We start from the raw sequence: 21,302 nt of genomic DNA, 5'->3' as shown, positions 1-21,302 counted from the left end.
CACCGCGGGTAACGCACCGAGGCTGAGGCGCCGCCACCTTCCCGCCGAGCGCTCGGCGCCTGCGCCGCCCTGCCCGGCTGGGGGCGGCCATTGCCGTCAGTTCCGTGCCGGCGGCAGGAGGCGGCGGGGGCGGCTCCCGGCCCGGCTGTGAGTGCCCCCCCTGTCCCCCCCCCCCCAATCTCCTCAGCGCGGTGCCCCCCTCACAGAGCCGGCAGCTCCTCGGCTCCCCCCCCCCCCGTCACGCCACGCTCTCAACCTCCAAAAAAAAAAAAAACAGCAGCAAACTGCTTTCGGCCATCTGTTTTACCTCAGAAGTCTTTTTCTTTCGGGGTGTGTGTGTGTGTGGGTCAGCCTGCTGCTTGGTTTTGGGGTGGGGGCGTGCTCGGGGGCAGAAAGTCCAGGCACAAAGGGGTTTGGGAGCCCCCCCAGCGGAGGGTTTGGGCTGTGCCTGCCTGTGAGACGCCGAAACTCTTTAGGTGGCTTGGGGAGTGCTAAATGTTTACGTGCAAAGGCAGAACTGGTGGTGTGGTGCCCCCTTCCCGTGTGGGCTTTGAGAAAATGATGATTTTGCTTCATTCACACAAATTCAGGAGTTCAGGGCTGATTGTCCACAGCCTGGGGCTGTGTCACGGGAGTGCCAGCGGTGCCAAGCTCATCCCCACCTGGGCCATCCCAGCTCAGGTTCCACCCCAGGTAATTCCCTGTGATTCTTCTTGGTGTGAGGCTGGAGACCGAGCCCAGGAGAAAGCCGTGTGGAGGTGGTCGTGGTTCAGGAAACATTTAATCAGCAGCCTTGGCGGTGGAGACCCCGCTGCCCCGAGCACGATGTTGATTCATGCAGCTTGCACCGTGTAGCTGCACCAGGAACAGGACAGGGAAACAGAGCTGGGTGGAAAAAAACCTACAAGTATGTCTTTAAAGTAATGCACAGGGTGCTGAAGTGCTTAGGAGCAAAGTCCTGGTGTCATTTGGCAACCGTGCGTGCTTCTGAATGTTAAATAATGCACTTTTATTTATTTTTTTTCTTTTCCTAGCCTGTTGTTGATGCAAAATGAGTGTTCCTGACTACATGCAGTGTGCCGAGGATCACCAGACTCTCCTGGTCGTGGTTCAGCCGATCGGCATCGTACCCGAAGAGAGCTTTTTTAGGATCTACAAGCGAATTTCGGCAGTGAGTCAAGTTAACGTGCGCGACTCGCAGCGCGTGTTGTATATCCGTTACAGGCACCATTATCCCCCCGAGAACAATGAATGGGGGGATTTTCAGACGCACCGGAAAGTTGTGGGCTTGATAACTATCACAGACTGTTCTTCTGCAAAGGACTGGCCTCAGACTTTTGAAAAATTCCATCTTCAGAAGGAAATGTACGGTTCCACGCTTTATGATTCCCGTTTGTTTGTCTTTGGCCTTCAAGGAGAGATTGCAGAGCAGCCCCGCACGGATGTGGCGTTTTATCCCAGTTATGATGAATGTGAAACCGTGGAGAAGAGAATAGAAGATTTTATCGAATCCCTCTTCATTGTGCTGGAGTCTAAGCGGCTTGACAGAGCCACTGATAAGTCCGGAGACAAGATCCCGCTCCTCTGCGTTCCCTTTGAGAAGAAGGATTTTGTAGGTCTGGACACAGACAGTAGGTAAGCAGCTATTTTTGGCAGCTCGCAGGTCTTGAAAAATCTATGCGGCAATTGCTAGCCTCTAGAATAAACCTATTAGAAAAAACAAAGCATAGTTTTTTACAAGGGTCATGACCCCATCTTCATGTGTGTGTCTGCTGTAGTGTAAGAGAATTTAATCAGTAGTCTGACCGTATTTGATGCTGTGAGTTTATATATATAAATAAATTTAATTTACGAGGCAAATCAAGTAGCAGGAAGTATTCACAGGAGAGGTTTGGTAGGTTTCACTGTAATGAGACTTTGCTGGAAAGATTCAAATGGTTTATAGATACACAGTGTTAATAAATTCAATTAACATCAATTAAAGTAACTTTGTGTTACGTTGACAAGTAGTAGACTAATCCTGATCTTTTTTTCTAAGCCTCTGTTGTCTTTTTCATCCCATGAAATAGTGACCTTTTGTTTTGGTGGCTAAGTTCAGTGTTTTTCCCTGTCTTTTTAATTAGTTGATATTCCTGACCCATCTTGTTTTGCTACTGTTACCTTTTGTTTTGTCTGTTGTTGTTTTTTTTTTTTTTTTTTTTTTTAATTTTTCTCCTCGCATTGCATCTTTGCTTCCTAACCACGGGCACGCTTAGCTTTCAGCTTTGAGCGTTACGTATTTCTGGTGTTAGGAATTGGTAATTGTGGCCTTTTAGCCGTAGGCAGGTGCAAAGCCTGCTTGACTTTGCTGCTTGAACTCAAATCCATCTTCCTTTAGTCTCAGAGAAGATAGGAGCATGGAAGTCCTATCAAAATACACAGAGTGCATGAAAACATCTTTCATGTCCATCTTGTACGACTGGGGACGCCAGTAGGGGTCCTTGTGCATGGAAGCTAAGAGGCATCCAGGCTGGACTGTTTGGAGCTGTCCAGGCACGTTTGCAAAGCTCCCTGGTCATGTTCATCAGGTCTGCCTGCCTGGTTAATTAATCCCAGCCTTAGAATTTCTGTGTAAGAATGGGATAGACTAGAAGAAAGTGTTCTAAGTTTCTAAATAGTTTGAATTAAAATTATTAAATTATCCCTGCTTGCTCTTTGCTGGCAGGCAGTTGAACTTGCTCTGTCTGGGGTATGTTGGGTGCTCCTGCAGTCCTGCTTTCATGGGCAGGAGAAATTATTCAGTTGGGTATTTTTTTGTACTCTCTGTGGGCAGTAAAGTTGTGTAGACTAGATGAACCCTTTTAGTATCTTGGTTTTGCTTTCTCGGTTTGGATGAATTTTGAATGAACGCAATCACCAAGATTTCCTGTTTCCAGTTAACTAAGAGAACTCTGAGTTTTGGTCCCAAAATCTTTGCCTTAATATCCAAATTAATTATGTTGTTTGTGTCTTTTAAGTAGCATCCTTCCCTATGGTACTTTGGAAGTGGATTCCTTGTTTACACACATTACTTACTTAGGAGCAGTGGCTGTGTGCAGCCAGTGGCCCAATAATTCCTGTGAGATTCTGAGTAGGTGGGGAGCTCACTAACAGGCAGGATGTTTATCCCTACCTGTCCAAGAGGTTACTTTATGCTGGTGCACGGAGAAGTTGCAGCAGATGTAGTGTTGTACGTTAATTCTTTGCAGAATGGAAGGTGTAGGAGCCTTTTCCCCCAACCTTGATTCATAAAAAAATAAAAAGGCATTTAGAAATACCTAAGCAGTAGTTCAAATACGGGTGGTTTGAATACTAAAGAGTTTTTCAGTGAGTCCAATGGAAATACTTTAATGAAATATTTGCTGCACTTTGCTGTTCAGAGGAAAGGTGAGAAATATTCTGATCTTTGGTTCGGCAGTAAGAGCGTTTTTCAGCTTTTCCTTTGCTGCCATTAGCACTTCAGATTTGACCCGCCAAGTTTTAGAACTTGGGACTTACATATAAATAGGGCAAGGGAGCTGAGTAAAGAGATCCTTCCAATCGGTTTAGTATTTTGTGCGACTGAGGAAGGTAAGGAGATAGTCCAAATCTTTTCAAAAAGTTTTTGAATTGTGTAACAGAAAGGAGAAATCTAATCCCAAGTAAAGATCTGTGCGTGGTGTGCATGAGCTGCACAAGCATCCTTCATGTAGCGGGACAAATTTCAGCTTCGGTGTTCTCAGCAGAAATTGAGGACCAGGAAGTGTTTCTGAACGAAGACCACTTTATTAAAGTAGCTTACACTTTGAAGCCCAAGTTTTGAGATGTGAAATGCTGGCATAGTTCGTTTTATTACTTGGGTTGCGATAAAGTGTTTTTATTGTATCATAGCAAAGGTCTCGTTAGAGCAGGAGTGCAGCTGTAACACTCAGCTAACGAATGGGGCTGATACATGGAGTGAAAATTCATTAAGAAGTTACATGGGACATCTTAATTAGGATTGCATGGTTTGAAAACAAAATTACTGAGCCTTTTTAGTCTCTTAAAGTAGACTCTCCTCCAGCAATTTATTGTGAAATATTAAGGTTAAGGCTTTTAGATAGATAGGATCGATGTTGTCCCTTGCTCAGCTAGGTGACTAGCATTAATATCAGGAATTAGGATTTGCCTCTAATTTGCATAATAAATGCAACATTGTCAGCTTGTTTTAAGAAGCAGGGTTCATCAGTTCGGAACAGGGATTATTATTATTATTATTATGCTGAACTTCAAATAAGAGAATTCTCCAAAAAAGGGGAGCTTTGTCTTCTGCAAGGTGCTTGTATGATGAGGGATGAGACAACATCCCTGGGCTTTGCGCTGTGACTGTAACACCCAGGAAAAGTCTGTGTGGCTTGTGTAGGATACGTTTCTTGGTTGGGATTAAGACCTAAGAAGTCTTGAAGAAAGCTTGTCCTGAAAGCTGCAGGAGCAGGAGGCTGACGTGTGTTTAATTCCTGGAGCAGCCAGCCAGCAGGTCATCTTGGCAAAGCTGTTGATTTTTCCAGTTTCTGTTTCTTCATCTGAAAATTAGGTAAAGTGTTTGTGGTCGTGGGGCTGCTAAGGATAACTGGAAAAGTTTCTGAAATGAGATGTACCTGATAGGTGTTCGTAAAGGTGAGGAGAGTGGAATCGCAATTTCTCGCGGTGATACCAAAGTCCTACAAGCTTCAAGCTGGGAAATACATGCCAGAAACGCCAGAAAACATCTGTTTGATCTGTTACATTTCTGTTTTCAGCTAACAAATGAAACATGCCCATTTGAATGCATTTTATAGCAGTTTATGTCTTAGGAGCTTTGTTTTGTAGTTCCTACTGGTAAGGCTTCCATGTAACGCTACTGAGCGGTGAGAAAGCAGGGCTCTATTTACAGATGTGCATTTCTCTGTGCCGTAGTGGATGGGATCTGTTTACTGATTTGCCAACCTCTGTGATATCTCAGGATGTGTATGTGGCTGGTAATTTTCTGTTCTTTGTCTTTCTAATTTTTGTTCTGTTCCTTTCTTTTTTTTTTTCCTTCTTCTCTCGTACTGCCCTGTGAGTTTGTTATTGGGTCTAAAAAGGTAGGCTGCGATTGCGTCTGTTTAAAAGTAGTTAGCTTTCTTCCATGAACTGCCTTTCCACTCTGCATTCATTGCATAGTTTAGCGTTGCTTTTTTTCTTTATATATTTGTTTTTCAGTACACACAAAAAGAATTGCTGCCTGGAGCCTCACTGCCGTGCTTGACACTTTTGGGCACACTTGGCGATTATCTTTTGGTAGCAATGCTGAGTTTCTTTGTAGGGCACACCTGATTTGCTTAGGCGGCTGCTGGCCTCTGGAACTTGCTTTCTTTTTTAAGCTCCAAAGCCATGAAGCTGTTGCTGCCCGTGTTTCGTTTTCAAACTGAAAAGTCCTGGCAGATGATGAAACGCTGTAGCTGTTCTTTAAGTCCGGGCACTGGTACGATTGGTGAAGTCTCTAGTTCTGCATGCTAACCGGAATCGGCGGAATTGGATGGAAATTTTCGTTGAAGCATTCTGCATGAATTCTGCAAATTCATTTTTGCATGTTTCCTGTTCTTAACTTCAGCCCTTTTGAAATGGGGAGGATTCAGAAAGTCCTTCAAACTTGTTACCGGATGGTTTGTAGTGAAAACAAGTTCTGTCTTGAAATATATTACTCTGCCTTTTCCATAAAATGATGCTGGTAGCCTAGAAAAGAGCTGAGGACGCTGTATCCTATATAGCAAGTGAAGGATGTTGTATCCTATGTAGCAAATGAAGTGGAAAGGGATGTGAGTAGGGCTTTTTGGGTCCCAGAACAGGTTCACTGCCTCCAGCTTGCAGCAGCAGTCCTGGTTACTGGTGCTGATGGTGGTCAGAAGAGGTTTTGGGATGTTTGGGTGAGCCATAGGTGTGTCTGGGGTGAGACTCCATGTCCTAAGTTCCTCTAGAGGAAGAAAAGAGAAACAGCAGCAGGGTGCAACAAGGACCTGACCTTGCAAAAAAAGTTTTCTTACTGTATAAAAAGTACCAACTTTTGCGTGTGAACGTCCTGCCATCAAATAGGGTCAATGGTGGAGAGCCAAAATAATTAACCAAAGCTCTAATCAAAATTAAATTAGCCAGAAATTATCGATAAGCTTCCTGCTTTCAGCTTTGTGGCCTGATTCATCAGGTGAAGCTGTGAAGCAAAGCCAGCTAAACGTTAAAACGAATAATCATAATGTTATGCTGGGATAAATACGCAGGTATATATGTTTTTTTTCAATTAAATTTGCAATCCAGTATGGATTGAAGAAAGTATCAGTCAGTCTCATCATGCTTTTAATGACCTGATGCTGTAGACATGGGAGTTCGAAACAAGCCTCCCAAAGATCAGCTGAGTTGAGTTTTCCTCTCTGGGGAGAGTGGGTTTAGTTTTAAGGAAATCTTTGCCTTTTATCTTTTTTGGACACCCTAAATGGAAAAACTGGTCAGAATTCCTCGTGTTTGATTGTGAGAGCTAAATGAAGTTGATTGAATTTGGGTTTTTTAATAAATAGTGATATATTTCTTCATTATTGGGAATAAATTATCTTTTTTGTTTATAAACAGGAAGCCTTCCTAAAAGGGAAATGTTTTGGATGAGCAATGCTCGCTGACATACAAGTTTTACTGTAATAATAGATGCGTTCACATTTTGAATATATTGGAGTATATAAATACATGTATATTTATAAAACACATACGTTTTCAGCAAAATTAGGTACTGGTTAGGAAGAGCTGTTGGCGAGGCAGTGCTGTTGAAATAATTTGGGTGTTAGGCTCTGGCTTAGGAGTCTGGCAATATTCCTTTTGCTGGCTGACTTGTATTTATGAAGTTAATTATAGGCAAAGTAGAAAATCTGGAAAACAAAAACCAAAAAACCACACCTTAAAACCTACAGTTTTGAGAGAATAAGGAGTGTGGTTTGTCCGTAAAAACACAGAATACTTGAAAATGTAGGGAGAGGAAATTAGAAGTGTTAGCATCTTTGAAAGGAATTGTAGCTTTGGAAGGACACTGTTCCTTAATTCCCCTACTTATTTTGTGTTAAAACTTAAAAGTGATGTAACACTGAAACTCTTTATTTCAGTCTGAAATGTAACAGCCAGGAAAACCTGACACTAATCAGGGTTGTATACGAGAGTGTAAATTGTTTACAAGTTTACAAAGCACATTTTTGGCCACCTTATTTCTCTGTAACCTAAGGGCTGACATCTTGCTAAGGTTTGATGTTCTTCCATAGTTTGTGCAGAGCATCTCTAGTTTTCTTTTTTTTTTCTTAAAGGTGGTACTTGTTGAAAAACTAAAAGAGAAATACTTCAATTCCTTGACAGACATGAAAGATAAAGAACAGCTGTTGTAGTTTCATCTAATGTCACCTCCACATCAACTGAGAATAGAACGTGATAGATGAGAAAAGTGGGAGTGTACATTTATATAGAATTAATTTGCAACATTTTAGTTGGAGGGGAGCAATAGGAGACAGACTTCTTGTCTCCTTCTAAAATTTCCACGTTTTCTTCTAAGCAATGACGCTGGTTCTGACTGTTCTTCTGTTTGATTTTTATATAGACAGTGCACGTGTCCGTAGATCTTCTCTTCCTAGATTGATGTCCTCCATCCATCCATACAAATCAGTTACTCTTTGTCCTCTTGATGAACTTCTTATTTCTTTTTGAACCAGCTACAAGGAGTAAGACATTGCTCGATGGCTGAATGCAGGATCTACCCTTAGCACTTGATGGCTGCCTTTGGTGTAAAAACAAAAAAAAAACAAACCCCAAACCTTCAAAACAAACCAAAACCCCAGTAACTTGTGACTGTTCTTATTGTTACCATTTTTTCTAGCCTTTATGCCTTAAAATCTGAAGGAGAGAAATTAATATGCCTCTTAGCCCTTCCCTTAAGCTTCATATATTCTTACTTTCACGTTTTTTCACGCATCAGACTTCATAAAAATAGTCTGTTGAAATTACAGTGAGAGATTATCTCAGGCAGACGGTAAGTCAGCTCTGGGAAGCTCTGCGTGGCAGGAAAGCACCACCTCGAGCCCCATTTCATCGCCTAGTCGTGACATTTCCTCCTATTTCAAGTGTGCTTTAGGGTATGAGAGAGAATGGATGTTACCTGTTTGGTTTCTGTTTTAAGTTGCTGGATAGGTTCAAATATGCTAGGGAATTTTTTTAAAAAAGATACTCTGCTGGGCGTTTTTTAAGTGAGAAGAGTCTAATTAAAACTATTATAAGCTAAAAACCTAAAACTACGACAGTCAGTCTGAGGTGGTCTTCTGTAGTTTTGGAATCCCTTGTCGTCCAGGTTCTTTGGCAGTCCTTCGTGTATTTAATGAAGAATTGACATCCACAAGCACGCTTGTAAGGAAAACTTAATTCTCAGATAATTGATTTGATATTAGTCTAAACAAACAAACAAAATCTTGGTGTGAAGTTTGGAAGGTCAAACATACCGTGTGTATGTGGGTATTTGTATCTTCATATCCCGGGAAGGCATTCTTAGAACAGAACGATGCGCTGCTGCAGTAATGTAGGTAAAATAATAAATCGCCTAGGCTGAAGTTAGGGTCTCTAAGAAAATGTGAGGTAGAGCAAGGCTCTTCTGGCTAGGGAATACTTCTGCAGAAGGGCAGATCTGAAGCACTGCTGATGAACTCGAGAGTAGTGTTGCCCTGAACCACGACTGATTTCTCTTGTCTTAAACCGTGGGGCGCTTTGGAAGTATTGTGTGTCTTACATTTCACCTGTTACGTTGCTTTAGCTGCAACTGAAAACAAAAATAAATAAAATAAAGTAAGGTTAGTGTCTTTATCATGCTGATTGATGTCCCGATTCCTTTCTAGTTCCACCTTGTCTGTTGATTTTATCTGGGAAAGGAAAGAAACTATTGCTGGTGCTGTCTCAGCTTTTATTCAAATAACTAAAAAAGGGTAGCAAGAGCCCAGTCAGTGCTTGCGTGAAGTGGCAGTGGTTTTGCTGGGTCCGTAAGCGTGGAGTAGGGTAAAAATGGAAAGGAGATGAAGGCGTCATCAAGTTCTTTCACTCATCATTGCTTTGGAAGAAAAACGTTCTTTTCTCGTGAGCCATAACATTTCTTTAGGTAGTATTTCTTTACAAACGTAAGCAACTCTTCACTTTCTACAAGTGTGTTTTTATTTTCTTTCTTTTGTGGCAAGGCTGTTAAAGCACCCTGAAGGGCAGTCTCTTAACTTCATCTGACTCCATAAATTCTATCTAGCCCGAGTTTGCATTGCTTTTTTTCAATGTCTACTCAAAACGTTGGTTTTTTACATCTGCAGACTATGCTGGTTAGAATTCATACTGAATATTTGCTCAGAGAACCAGAAGAAATAAACGTTGATCAGCTGTTAAGGAGGAAAGAACATTGACTTTACCTCCGATAGTTGCTTCTTGGCAGTAACTGCAAACTGCACTTTTTATTTTGCAGACACTATAAGAAGCGTTGCCAAGGCCGGATGCGGAAGCACGTTGGTGACCTGTGTTTACAAGCCGGGATGTTACAGGATTCCTTGGTGCACTACCACATGGCGGTGGAGCTGCTGCGGTCTGTAAATGATTTTCTGTGGCTCGGAGGTAGGATTAATTGATGATAGTGAATCGAATAGGTAGTTGCTAAAATCCAGAAAATGAAGGTGTCTCCTACAACTTCCCTTCTGTGTTCTGAAAAGTAGCAGCTGCTTTGGTGGTCAAAATCTGAATTTCAAGAGTGACTAAGAATGAAGTCAAATGAATAGGAAATGAGAAAGAAAGGTGTTTAAGAAGACCTGCCATACAAAATGTGTTACTGTAGTGAAAGATTATTTATTTTTCTTAATGAAAAGTGTGACTTTTTAATACTTTTTTTTGGGAAAATATTTATTTTTTCAGTGGATAGTACAGATGATTTTGAAATCTTTCCTGCAGGTGTTACTGTCAGCTGTTAGCAGAAGATTTTTAGCTTTTCATCTACCAAAGCCACAAGTGTGTAACTTTCAGTGGCATATCTTCCTTCTGCTTTCAACTTTCCCATTCTACCTGGAAATCCTTTTAGCTTCCTGTGCGCTCTGCGAATTACATATGAAAACTTTAACACCTCCCACTTCTTTCCTCCTCCTCTTGCAGAGGGTTAGATGGCTTAGGATTCTTAAAGCACAAGAGAACTTTTCTACTTGTGCAGGGCATGAAGATATTTTAAGGCCTGACTGTCCCATTATAAAATGATACTCCTAGAAATTACAATAACTGAGCTTGGAAGTGACCTCTGGAGGTCCCCTGCTCTGACCTGCTCAAAGCAGCCTGGCGGTCCAGCCCGTTTTCTACCTGCTTATTGCCCACCTCTCCGCTTTGTATCTCATCAGTTTGGCTATGATCTTCTCATCGGAGGCAGGGAGGTTGCTGAGGACCGATTTGTACTCAGTAAATTGACGTTTGTTGTTCCCAGTCACCTTCCTGTTCTTTGTGTGGTTGAAAACTGCTTCCAGGATTTTTAATAGCCTTGCCAGGGAGCTGAGATTGCCCTGCTTGTAGACCCCAGTGCCTTCTTCTCGAAGACCGGTGTGATGTTTGCCTTTGTCTGGTCATTAGAAACCTGCCCCTGCTCAAGGTGGTAGAGAGCAGCTCCTCAGGTGCATCAGATAAAAAGGACACGGAGTATCTCAGCCTTTTCCATGGCCTTTTTCACTCCTTTCCAATTAAAAGCTACTTTGTATTCATGTCAATAAACTCAGCTGCGTGATACTTCTTGAAAGTGTCTACTAATTTGCTTATTTTTTTTCCTTTTATCTCTAGCTGCCCTCGAGGGGTTATGTTCAGCATCAGTCATCTATCATTACCCTGGTGGTACTGGAGGTAAAGTTGGATCTCGTAGGGCACAAGGAGGTTCTCTTTCTGCTGAGGCAGGCAACAGGCACAGACCAGGTAAGCATGGCATTTGGCTTTTATTCTGAGCTCTGAGCCTCAGAGCCTTGTTCCAATTGTTGGTAATTAGATACCCACACACAAATACAAACTCCCCCCCTTATCCCTCTATTTTTCCGTGCTTGTTCCTCCTTAAACTGCTTCTTTCCCTCCTCGTCCTGCCTTTGGTCCATCCCCTCTATCTCCCATAAGATGTCTTGCACAATCCCAAGATACTTTTTTTCCCTGCATCCCATAATCTGTACCTCGTTAGGCAGTAACATCCCTTTGTCTGTTAAGGGGATGTGGAGAGCAGCTCAAAAAAACCAACAAGATGAGTTAACACCCTTGGACAGCTCTGTTGCCTCCGATCAAGTTATTGGGGTTCAGCTGGCATGGTTTCTCTGTGCTCTTCTGTGACTGTGGAGTTGAGCTTTTAATTGCATAACGAACACTTAACAAATGGTGCTCAGGCTCCTGAAAGCTCCTGGGCCTTCCAGGAGAGGCTGGCAAGGGTCAGAAGAAAAAAAATGTAGCAGTTACTGTAAAATATATGAATACTGCCCCTGGTTCACATCTGAGCTACAAATTACTGAAGGCAAGGTGAAGTATCACAAAAACTTACTTTGTTTTTAATGTTTGATGAGAAACAGGATGGTGAGCCAGCCGGGCCTTTGGTCTCAGCCAGCTGTTTGTGCGTCTGTATTTACGTTCTTACAGTGCTGAAACAAACAGAATCTAGGTTTACGTGCTGCTCCTCCACTTTTTAACAAATATTTATCATTACATACCGCAGTCTGGTACTGAAGTAGGTAACAAGTCACAGAGTAATTCAATAAAATACATTTGGGTGCATTACTGCTGCTTCTGTGTAAGATGTTTTATAACTCACCATCCTTCTGTAGCTCCACATGACAAGATTTTTCAAAGGACTATGAACCGAGCGTTAGTGTCAAGAAAAATTGGTTACAGACTTTTGGTTATCCCTTGCAGATGAAAGTGTTACCTCGTGGCCCACTAGATATTGTTCCCCATCTCTAGTTACGATCTGTTAATGTTTTGAGATCTGAAATGTTAAACTCTGTCTAGCCAAAGAGCTGTTGTTGTGATGCTTTTTTTTCTGTACGTTTCTCTGAAAGTTTCTTTTCAACACCTTTTATCTGACCCCGCAGTGCCTTTCATTTAAAATCCCTGCAAGCCACACCTCAGCTTATAATCTACTTTAAATAATTTTGGGGGACAATATTTAACGCGGAGAACTACTTCCAGTGCACTTTTCCGTAGGATCAGTCCGGATGCAAAATGGGTTTCCAAATCCTAGGCAAATCAAAAAATGCCCTAAGTGGAATTGGGCATTCAACTCGTGCTGACTTTGGAGGGATGTAGATCTGATGGGTACCTTTATTGCTTCCCGATGTGCCTGGAATCTCTCCTCTTCTTGTGCCCGTAGTTCAGCCTGGCCACGACGGGGTTCCTCGGTACTGTCTTCATGCCCAGACCTGGTCAAAAGTGTCTTGTCTTAAATCCTGTGTGATTTCCACCATTCGTAGGCTAGAATGCCGGATTTTGGCTACTCAAAAAATGTTGTGGTGTTTCAAAAACATCTCTGGAGAGAGAAGCATGAATATCTCCTATAAAATAGAGCAAACGTTCAAGAGGGAGGTGACAGTGGCTTTTTTTCCCCTCTACTAATCAGAACGGAAGTATTTTTCATACGTAACTGTGAAGTGTTGCAGCCATCAGAATATCATCTGGCTGTTGGAGGTGCACCCTTCAACTTCTTTTGAAACCCTTTTGCTCGGAAAAGTTCATTCAGAAGGGAGCTGGTCAGTAACAGAGGGTTTAAAGTACTTGTCTGAGGGAGGGAGAGAGAGAGAGAAGTGGAGCCTTAGCTTTTCCAAAGGCAGGTTTTCTTCTGGGGCCTTTGTCTGAGCCCCAGGACTGCAGTATCTTGCTGGCCATGGAAATGGAGCTTTGACATTTTAATGGAAATGTGTGACTTTTAACATTCCCAGAAGTTTTTGTCTGTAGCAGGGTGTGTGCGGTGCTTTTGCGCTGGTAATAGCCAAGCATCAGCACGCTGCTCTCACACTCCCCCACCTCTGAAGGACTGGGAGGAGAAAATACGATGGAAAAAAGCTTGTAGGTTGTGATAAGGGCAGGGAGATCATCCTCCAATTGCCATCATGGGCAGAACACTCAGCATAAGGGGGATTAATGTCATTTATTGCCTATTGCTAACAAGCTAGAACAGTGAGGACTAAAAGCAAACTAAAACCACCTTCTCCCCGTCCATCCTCTTCTACTTCCTCTCTCCAAGCGGCGCAGGGGAACAGGGGCTGCGGTCAGTCCCTGTCACGTTGTCTCCGCTGTTCCTTCATGGTGTGGGCTGCCCACAGGCAGCAGCTCCTCAGGAACTGCTCCCACACGGCTCCGTCCCACGGGGTCCATCCAGGAGCAAACTGCTCCAGCACGGGTCCCCCACGGGCGGCAGCTCCCCCCAGACCCCCTGCTCCTGCGTGGGCTTCTCTCCACGGGCTGCAGCTCCGGCCCGGGGCCTGCTCCTGCGGGGGCTCTCCATGGGCCGCAGCCTCCTCCAGGCCACATCCCCCTGCTCCAGCGGGGGCTCCTCCACAGGCTGCAGCGTGGAGATCTGCTCCATGTGGGACCCATGGGCTGCAGGGGGACAGCCTGCTCCACCAGGGGCCTCTCCACAGGCCGCAGGGGAACTGCTGCCGCGTGCCTGGAGCAGCTGGAGTGTAAAAGTAGATTTTACACCAGGAGTAGATTTTTACACCTAGAATGTAAAAGCAGATTTTGAATCTCTACTTCATCCTGAGACTGAGCAAATGAATTGAAGGGGGGTCCTTCCTCTCATAAGGCATTGTTTTGAACTGCTTAACCTCAGTCATAATTTTACTGCTATGCTTAACGAGCAAGGTGTTATCTGATAATCCTACTTCCATGCAGCAGTCCTGTCAGCTGTTTTATGAGAACAGCCTGGTGGCTTTTCCAGCTTTACTCAAGTCTTCAGAAAATGTGCTGGAGTGAAATTAATGGTAATCAAAAAGGGATATGTTGGGTACAGTTCTTTGAAAATGTTATTATAGACAATTTGGTGAACGAAAGGAGCTCATACAGAGACGTTTAAGCACTGCAGGACCTGAAATTAAAATACCAGTGGAGTGTGACAGAAACTTGCCAACTAAAACAAGAACGGAGAAAAAGTATTTGCCTTTAAATCGTACGATGAAAATTCTTCAATTCTTGACATGCTTTAGAATTAATTGCAAATTTATGAGACTTTTACATTGTTTTTTTGACAAAAGGAGATTTAAAGTATTGTGACTACTTGAAGTATAACTGGTAGTCCTTCAAAATAGCAACGATGATTCTGATACATTTGATAATTTTGTTCAGGCCTGATGATCGTTATAAAACATTTTAAGAGCTTATTCTGTTGGCTTTATCGAAGGCTGAAAAAAAAATCATTTTTGTTCCTCCTTTTAGGGGCACAAGAAGTTCTCATTGATCCAGGTACATTTTTTTTCATGCATGTTTCCGACGTATTTTCTTTTTATTACTTGCATTTGTTCGGTATTTGTGTAACTAGTGGCTGCCACTTGCCAAAACTAGGCCTGACCCTCGTGCTTCAGGTTTCAGCTCTAAATCTTGAGGAAGCAAAGAGACTGGGAAGGGTAACCAGTACAAAATAAATGATGGAATTCTATGATTGCATCCCTGGAAAGTCTGATCAAGAGTGTTTCTTCCCATGAGTAGTGAGGGGTTTTTTTAATTTTTAATGGCCTGAACGGTCACATTTAGTCTGTGGTACTCCTTCAATCATTGCGAACAAAGATTTTGCACTTAGCTTCCATAAGACACCCTAACGTTTTAAATCCCGAGTCTGTGGTCTGACTCTTTTGAGGCTGACAGACACAGAAAAAAGTTGGTTAGCATTTGAGGATATAAGTAACTTATCTCCGAATATATGGAGTGAGTGGGAAGTATCTTTCACAGTTTTTAACTGCCCATTAAAAGTTAGGGCCAGCTCTGAAACGTGAAGCTTTCTTTGCCGTAAAGAAGCCTCTTGGAGAAATCAATTACTGTTCAAATTTAGGCGTGTAATCGTAGAGATGAAATAATGCGTAAGGAGACACAGAGCCTTTCTAAACCTCTGATGGATGTTTTCAATTTTATTGTTAACCCGGCAATAAAATTGAATTCTAGAAATAAAATTTCCAGGTACTTATTAATACCCCAGCTTTCCCTGGCTTCTACTTTAGATTATTACCCCTTGTAGACGTGAAGATTCTGTCTCTTTCCTTCTTTCTTATATGAAAAAAGCAATTTTATATGGTTTTGCTTGAGCCTCGGGTAGTTTTCTTTTTTAACGCGGAAGGCTCAGATTGGGGGGCCTTTAGTTATGCTGCTGTAACGCTTGATTTTCTGGGATGGGACGCAGGGAAGAGAAGCATTTGTTTTAAATGATTGGAGGAGGAGATCACTGTTCTGATTGTTAGTTTGTAGAAGAACTTGCACAATTTTTGTGTGTGTGCTTTAGAAATAGAATTTGTAAGTAAAACAAAGAAAAACAGATTAAATTTGCATAAACAGATGTGGCTGTAATTTTAGCAATCTAATAACTTAGTCGTAGCCTAAATAGTCAGACGCTTAAAACTTTAAAAGATTGAATAATTTGGTTATTTCCCATTGGCTGATTTGTGATCGAATCCATCTTTTTGTTTGCCCTCTAACATGACATAGTAAAACAGCGTTAGTATTTTCTAGGTAGGGCAAGTATTCGCTGTGTATGCCTTGGTCAAACCTACAGCATATCCCATTGTTATTGTTGTTGTTTTTCTTGAATATTTAATACTTGCTAGAAGTCCTTCTGCTCATTTCTTACCCCGTTCTGTTCTAGGTGCGCTGACTTCAAATGGTATAAATGCAGATACCAGCGCTGAAATCGGACGTGCCAAGAATTGCCTGAGCCCTGAAGACATCATAGACAAATACAAAGAGGCCATCTCTTACTACGGCAAGGTAATTCTATCTAGTTTTAAAATTTCACTCAAATTCCTGCGTATAATGAAGCGCTGTGGTTTTTGGTTTGAGAGTATCTTCTAAAGCGTTACAATTGTTAAAAATTGCATTACAATTTCTAAAAGATATGCTAATGGAAGCAATAGCAATAATTTATACTCCTGCACTGAGCGCTTGGTTTAGAATATGGCAAGATTCTAAAGAAGTCTGGTCAAAGATGACACCTGAAATAGCAAGGCACTGTAAAATATTTACTGTGCCTGCTTGTACCTGGAGGTTTTGGATTAATTGTCTTCAATTTTTAAAGCACTCTCAAGCAGAAGTATTAAATGTTGGGAAGGTTTGTTAACTATTAGGTATGTTTATAGTTTTTATTACATACCTCAGCGACTTTACGGGTGCTTTTATGCATTGTGTGAGCTGAGCGTGAGCTTATTTACTGTGCCTGCTGGAACGATCTCTGGGGAACTTGGGAGTTTATGAAGGGGTTGCTGATGATGGATGTGATTATACAGGACTGTTAAGGGAAGCTGGTATTTAACGTGTGTGGTCATGAAGAAAGGACAAAGGAAAGGCCACGAGAAGGACAAACACTCATTTATGAGGATTTGGAAAATTAAATAGTCCTCAGCTCTACAGGAACTTTATTGGGGGATTTTTTGTGCTGATATTCAGGGCTTAAGGTAGTAAGGTAGCTTAATATTTGCAGTGGTAGTATAGAATAGAGGAAAAAATAAGAGTGGCTCAATATCCTCATCAGCACTAAAGCTGACTTTAATTGCATTACGATGTAGTTATATGCGCTTTAATCACTTCTTCATTTCAGATAGCCTTTGATTTTAGAAGTCTCTTTAAACATGAGATGTCGTTCCCACACTATTGAAGGCAGGCTCTCCAAATGAGACACAATAAATCGTGTCCATGAGTTAATTTATGATCAGAAGCAAGAGAACGTGATAGTTTGGGGGGCAGTTTCATCAGTACAGCAGTAATTCTCAAGTAGGTATTCAGCTTTTACTGTCACCTTAAGTTGCTCCTCTAGAAAGGATATGATTTCTTTAAATTTTGGACTCTAGTTTTGGGGAGGTTGTGTCTATTTTGATTATAATCATATCTGGTATGCTCTCAGCAAGTAACAATAGGCTTCACTGCAGCTTCATCTGCAAATAACAAAGAACTTTTCCTTGGGACGGATCTGTGGCTGTCCAAGACGAGTATATTTAGCTGTGGTCTAAGACCTACAGGCAGACGAGCTCTCAGCTGTAATGCTGAGGAAGTGGTACTTTCTACGCATTTTTGATGTCATCGCTAAGCATAAAAAACTTTCACATCATCTTCTCAAATGGATTCGATCTCCCATACTTTGTTTTTGCCGATGTCTCAAGCACTTAAGAAAGGAAGATGGATCTGTGCTCCTCTGGAGTTATTTTTGCATGTCGTTCGGGGCTTTATTTCCCCCATGAAGCTCCAAACTTTAACTTCAGCAGGAGACTCAAACGTCCGATATCGGCATTGTTTGGGGAAATAACGAGATCAGGTTGTTTGTCTGGAAGATTGCCTGTGATGCCTGAGCTCAAACAGATCGATGCACATCTGTGTTGTTTCTGGCCTTTCTTAGGCAAGCTCTGTAATGAAAATAAAACATTAATTTACAGAAAACGGTATCAGCTAGACATTAGAAAACTTGGAATGGTTTGTAATTCACCTGTGCTCAATGATACTGCTTTAACGAAAGAGAAAATCGATGTAGTAAAACTACAGCTCTGTTGGTACAGCTTCCTGGGCTATATAATACGTTTTGTGATAAGTAGAAAAGACAAAATAAATCCCACATTTACCTTGATAGAACAATTCTAGGTGGTGAAGAATACTTGTAAAACTGACCTGCCTATTACCAGCCTTGAGCTTCTATAGGTATTATCCTGGGCAGGTCGAATTTATTACTTTGTTGTAGATGTGCACCCGTACCCGCCGTGTGTACGAGGTTACCTAAAACGATGCTCATATTCCCAGCTTTTCTCCTCATCTGAACTCAAAGACTTGAAGCTCTGCGGTGTCTGAGAATAATAAAAAGGATTTCAGATCACACCTTTTCACCTGGGCATACATTGATAATTTAACAGTGTAGTCACTAGCATCAGGGAATTGCTGGGGTTTGGAAGATGTGACAGCTGATTTACGTGTTGGGGAGAAATACTTATCAAATCTAACAGGTGCCACACTTAATATTATTTAAATTTTCTCTCTCCAAGTACAAGAATGCTGGTGTGATTGAACTGGAAGCCTGCGTGAAGGCAGTGAGAGTCCTTGCCATACAGAAAAGGAGCATGGAAGCCTCTGAATTCCTTCAGAATGCAGTTTATATCAATCTCCGTCAGGTATGTGCACAACGTCCTGTGACTTTCCTGTTTGAGAAATTACACTCAGATGTTAAAATTACCTAGATTTAGAAGACTCCAGTTTCTTTTCTGTGTCACAGATGTGGGAACCATCTCCTACTTGCTTCTCACTAGGACTTTGGATGGTTTTCACTGCTTTAAGAAGGTGTTCAGAACTCATTTAAAAATAGGAGGACTTTGTTTGAGATGAGGGACTCTAGCAGTTATTTTCTCTCGTTAAGATAAAACGTTCCGTTGTTATTCTCTTGAGTTGTTGTGCTAGGGAAAAATAGCTGCTTAAGGCAGATCTGCCTTGGATTTTTTTATCGATTGTATCTTGTTCAATGAAACGAGGAATGGCCTTTCGCAGAGTGGGCTTAGGGGCTAACTGTGTTGTTACTCAGTTGAGTTTTTGTTGTGCAGTGCCGTGGCTGGGTGATGCCAAGTCAGAAAGGAATTCAGAGAGGGGAAAAAAAAAAAGTATTGGGAACTGTGAGAAAAGTGGGGAACATGGGGAGGAGAAAACGAGGCGTAGACCTCTTCACTTCCGGGGAGACTTGAAAATGTTCATTTGTAATCACAGACAGTATTTTGAATTGTTTCTGTACTTCATAGGTACATGTAACAGGATATTAGTGAAGCTTGTTAGCACTCGATGATACTCAGTTAGGAAGTTTTCAAGGTGGAGAATAAATCCTGTATTCATACAGCTGCCAAACTGGCTCTGTACACAGTTCCTGCAGAGATTATCCAGAGCCTCTCTAGTCTGAAATAAAGATGGTGACTTTTGGTGATCTCACTCTTGAAGCTGATGCTCTGTACCACCCCAGAACAAGATGTTATCTGTGTCTCATGCTTGGTCTCATGCCAAAACCACAACGAAACCAAACCAAACTGATGTGGCTGAATCAATTCATAAAAAGTTGTTACATTTCTTACCATTTTTCCTCTTTTGCTCATTATGCCTCGGTAAAACCTGCAGTTGAAATCCACGCCACTGAGCTAAAGCCCAGACTGGGACAACAAATTTATGAGGGGGGTAGAATCATTTATTCAATTTGCAGATAATCTGTTTTGCTTACTAATTCTGTAAAATCTCTTTTTTTTTTTTTTTTCCTAACCAAAGAAGAATGAAAATTTAACTGGTTAATGAACTCTCATATCATCGATTTTGTCGTGGGGTGTCTTACCTGCTGCAATCTTTGCCCTCCCCTTAATTCTCTGGTAACTTACACTGGCAGCTCAGTAGCCTTTCATGCATGCTGTTGTGGCAGGATTTTTGTGAAGCTGCTGTGCCAGTAATTTTCCCTCGTTGCGTTGTCCTTTGCTTGGCCTGCAAACTCGGGTATCGCTGTTACCTTGTGTTGATTAAGGGAGCAATTATCATCATTGTGAGAATCAAGTGTTCTACTCCCCCTTCCCTCTGATGCTCTAACTTGAGGTTTATATTAGAGGAAAAAAAAATAGGATTAACTTTACGAAATGGCAAAGTATATAAGGCATAGAAATAGCTGCTAATAATTACCTAGTAATAAACATGCACAAAGCTTGGCAGCTACTCAGAATGCAGCCCTTGTCCTGATCAAAGCTCGTACCAGCCGGCTCTGTAGGGTCACAAACAGAAAAGGAAAGAAACAGGTTAAATTTTCGTACTAAGGAACATTTTTTTTTCCTTCTCAAGTGGTATTGGTATTCAGTGATTCTTTTGGAATCATATTATCAGTTTGGGGTGGATCTTTTCCGCTCTGTGTTCCTTTATGCACCGTATGCCTGATGATCACTTGGCCATTTCCTGATGTCAGCTGTCCTATCGTGGTGATGCCACTCTGGAGGTTCTGTACACGACTGGTTCTTAAAAAACAACAGCATGTCACTGGGCTATCGAGACACTGCTGAGAACTACCCCTAAACTGCCTTGATTTCAGAATCACAGAATTGTAGGGGTTGGAAGGGACATCAAGAGATCATTGGGTCCAACCCCCCAAAACTAATTGTGCACAGCATAGAAGCAGATAACCATTGTGCTTATAATTTGGGCTAACTTGAAGGAGGAGTCATCTTGTCCTAAGTTAGAGAAGCAAACTGGGGACTGGGTCTTTCTGCAGGTAGGCAGAACATCTGCACAACTAATGGCAGGCAGCAGAAAAACACCTCACAGGATAAAGTGCTTGCCTCTGATGTGAAGGAAAACTGATTGCTTTCCACTTGTATCCAATCTCCTGAATTGTAAAATTCAGGCCTGTCTGGTAAAATCATGTAGCTGGCGTTCTCTGCTTACAGGAGAGCTCCAGGGTAACAGGACTTATCTTTGCATCCGGTCGTGAGGAATTAATTGTAACTGCCAATTACAAAGAAAGTGAGGTTATAGAATCTGTTTTCAGTGTAGTCAGGAATAATTAAAAATCAAGTAAAAAGCTTCCCTCTTGAAAGCTTGTCTTAAAACCGTGGGCTCGGATGCTTGGATAGTAAACTGCAGCCTTTACAGTCGTGGTTGCTAACTCGGTTTGTTACAACAAGTAAATGAAAATGAACCAGGTCGAGAAGAAGCTGTGCTACACGTTGGCTATCTCACATCCACGCATTGTCTGTTACAAATCTGTAAGGCCAGGAAAGAGGTTTGTGAATGCTGCCTAATAGTCTGCTGAACCCTGCTGCAGTCTTCCCGAAATTAATTATTTGTAGTGTCTGTGTGGGGTTGTTTTCTTCTTTCTTTTAGCCCCTAGGTGGTAATGCTGAGCTATTTATGCCGAGGGAAAAACGCAGCCTTTGTTGCCAGGAGGAAACACAATTTCCTGCAACTGCAAGAAATGTTAGAGTAGCTTTATGGGCAGCCACTGAGCAAGAAGCTAGGGAAGTGTTAAAAACTTACTCAAATAGGACAAAAATAAAACTTCCAGAGAATTTTTATCTGGTAACCATTCCAGA

General features: G+C 42.0%; 1 protein-coding gene across 5 annotated transcripts in view; it reads left to right on the top strand.

Moving 5' to 3' along the window:
• Nucleotides 1-21,302, top strand: part of TRAPPC9 (trafficking protein particle complex 9) — a 455,527-nt gene continuing 434,225 nt past the window's right edge. Inside the window, exons 1-8 of one of the 5 annotated variants that reach the window (XM_035319319.1) lie at nt 1-147; nt 1,035-1,635; nt 5,079-5,099; nt 9,506-9,651; nt 10,846-10,974; nt 14,464-14,490; nt 15,878-15,999; nt 18,252-18,377. In XM_035319319.1, coding sequence (XP_035175210.1) covers nt 1,052-1,635; nt 5,079-5,099; nt 9,506-9,651; nt 10,846-10,974; nt 14,464-14,490; nt 15,878-15,999; nt 18,252-18,377 — 1,155 coding nt within the window. In that variant the 5' untranslated portion in view covers nt 1-147; nt 1,035-1,051. Of the gene's footprint in view, nt 148-354; nt 371-1,034; nt 1,636-5,078; nt 5,100-9,505; nt 9,652-10,845; nt 10,975-14,463; nt 14,491-15,877; nt 16,000-18,251; nt 18,378-21,302 lie in introns of those variants that run through there. The other 4 variants (XM_035319321.1, XM_035319322.1, XM_035319323.1 and 1 more) reach the window with 4 other exon arrangements.

The sequence above is a fragment of the Oxyura jamaicensis genome, chromosome 2 (assembly GCF_011077185.1).
Source record: "Oxyura jamaicensis isolate SHBP4307 breed ruddy duck chromosome 2, BPBGC_Ojam_1.0, whole genome shotgun sequence".
Lineage (NCBI taxonomy): Eukaryota > Metazoa > Chordata > Aves > Anseriformes > Anatidae > Oxyura > Oxyura jamaicensis.
The sequence above is the reverse complement of the archived record's forward strand: the minus strand, read 5'-3'. Positions and strand labels throughout refer to the sequence as shown.